At 33.0% G+C, this 1,822-nt stretch overlaps 1 protein-coding gene across 2 annotated transcripts; it reads left to right on the top strand.

Moving 5' to 3' along the window:
• Positions 1-532: 532 nt before the first annotated feature.
• On the top strand, positions 533-1,251 carry LOC131243338 (structural maintenance of chromosomes protein 4-like). 2 transcript variants are annotated; one of them, XR_009170046.1, is made up of 2 exons: positions 533-845; positions 1,009-1,251. XR_009170046.1 is itself a non-coding variant. In XM_058242671.1 (2 exons), exons 1-2 carry the CDS (start codon positions 559-561, stop codon positions 1,204-1,206), a joined length of 321 nt encoding a protein of 106 aa, XP_058098654.1. In that variant the 5' UTR covers positions 533-558; the 3' UTR covers positions 1,207-1,251. The 2 variants fall into 2 exon arrangements, 1 of the variants encoding a protein (XP_058098654.1); XM_058242671.1 differs by having other exon boundaries at positions 533-681.
• Positions 1,252-1,822: the final 571 nt, after the last annotated feature.

Genomic DNA, 1,822 nt, shown 5'->3' with positions numbered 1-1,822 from the left:
GGATAGTAATCCATGGCCTGATTTGCTTCTCATTTATTCTTGGACTAAACTCCCTAAGTATTATTGCTTTCTTTCTCATTTTAGTTTTTTTATTTTTATAGGCTTTAAATTTGGTTTTCTTTTGTGCAGCATTTCAAAAAGTTATGTGTGACACCAACTTTTGATTCTCATGCAGTCTCAAAAAAAAACTGGGCAAAGGCTAAATTGATTTTTTTAGCTTTGCAAATTGGGCAAAGGCTAAATTGATATAGCTATAAAAGCTAAAAAGCAACATGCAAATTTAACTACAATTTTTTAAAATACCAATTTAGATAGTAACGTTGATCTGAACATCATCCAATCTCATATCTGTTGTTTGTTCACTGATCAATTGATGCTTTCCTTTATTTCATTTATAGTTTTAAATTTTCGTAGTCTGACAATTTTGATTAGATAGTCTGAATCTCATGCTTTGGTTTAACGAGTTCTATAATTTTATAAGACTTCACATTGTTGATTTGGTTTTGAGTCAAGGAGGTAACTTGATATTTTACTTTGAGACAAGTTAGTCATCATCCAATGATTGTTGCATGCCACCATGAAGGTAGAGGACGGAAATTTTGGGGTCGTTCAATCCAGCTTGATCCTGTTGGTTTTCTAACTCTCGAGTTTGATGATGGTGAAGTTTTTCAGTGGAGCAAGGTATGAAAATCATGAATGAAAATAGTAACATTTGTTTCCTAATGGGGTTCAAGCTGAAATGTGTATTTCTTTTTTATTTTTTCCTTCAGGCAATAACTTTTGTATTCTACCAATCACTGATCACCAAAACTTGGACTGTTCCCTTTCAGGAGATAATTGATATGGTGAGACCATTCCTTTTATGTCAATTTCATTCTTCTTTGAGTTTTTATTAATTCATTAAGAAAAAAAAGAAAAGAAAATGGTTATACATGATGCACTTCTTTCACTTTGTCTTATTTTCCCCCAATGGTCATTCCGATTTATGAATGTCATGACTATTTGTAGGATGATGGAATATATGAAGCTGTTGCAGGAAGTGACTTTATCATTACTAGAGTTGCATTTCGAGACAACTCTTCAAAGTACTACATAAATGACCGTGGAAGTAATTTTATAGAGGTTACTAAGAAACTGAAAGGAAAAGGAGTGGACTTTGACAATTGTAATTTCAGCATTATTGTAATTGTAATTGTGAATGAATGAATGAACGATTGTAATTGATTGTAATTGAATGAATGAATGATTATGCAGGTGGTAATTGAATGAACAAATGATTATAATTTTTTTTAATGTAGGCAATAGCTATAGATATTGACCATAGCTGATAATATGACAACTGTATCTGTTATTAAATTCGACATATAATTGCTACGGATTAAATTCGTAGTCGTATGTACTTTTCGCTACAGATATAACTGCTACGGATTATATCTGTAGCTATAATAATCTATGCCATAGGTTGAAGACCTATTGTTATGTCACCTACGACTACGGTCATGCTACGGACTAAAGCCGTAGCCATAGGTCTATGGCTACGGCTTTTATCCGTAGCCTTTGTCCAGTTTTCTGGTAGTGAGATAATGCAAATTAGCATATGAAATTGTCACAGGTGGGGAAATAACATCCAACGAGTTTAGGAGAGTGTGAAGAAATCATCCAAGCAAATAATTAAAGTTTAAGTTTTACAGCCCCATAAATATAAGAACTAAAATGGAATGATCTCAATCAGATCCAGATGATGAAGGAGTAGGTATAGAAGGGTCAAGCAGGTGCAAACTCCTAGTGATACGATGGAAGTACTTTTCATCTACTTCATTGA

The sequence above is a fragment of the Magnolia sinica genome, chromosome 1 (assembly GCF_029962835.1).
Source record: "Magnolia sinica isolate HGM2019 chromosome 1, MsV1, whole genome shotgun sequence".
NCBI classification, from domain to species: domain Eukaryota; kingdom Viridiplantae; phylum Streptophyta; class Magnoliopsida; order Magnoliales; family Magnoliaceae; genus Magnolia; species Magnolia sinica.
Note: the sequence above shows the minus strand (reverse complement) of the source record. Positions and strands in the feature narration are given on the sequence as shown.

Coding starts and splice junctions, on each gene's coding strand:
- LOC131243338 (XM_058242671.1), top strand. CDS start 559: ATGATTGTTGCATGCCACCATGAAGGTAGAGGACGGAAATTTTGGGGT. Junction 682..1,008: donor AAGTTTTTCAGTGGAGCAAG/GTATGAAAATCA, acceptor GACTATTTGTAG/GATGATGGAATATATGAAGC.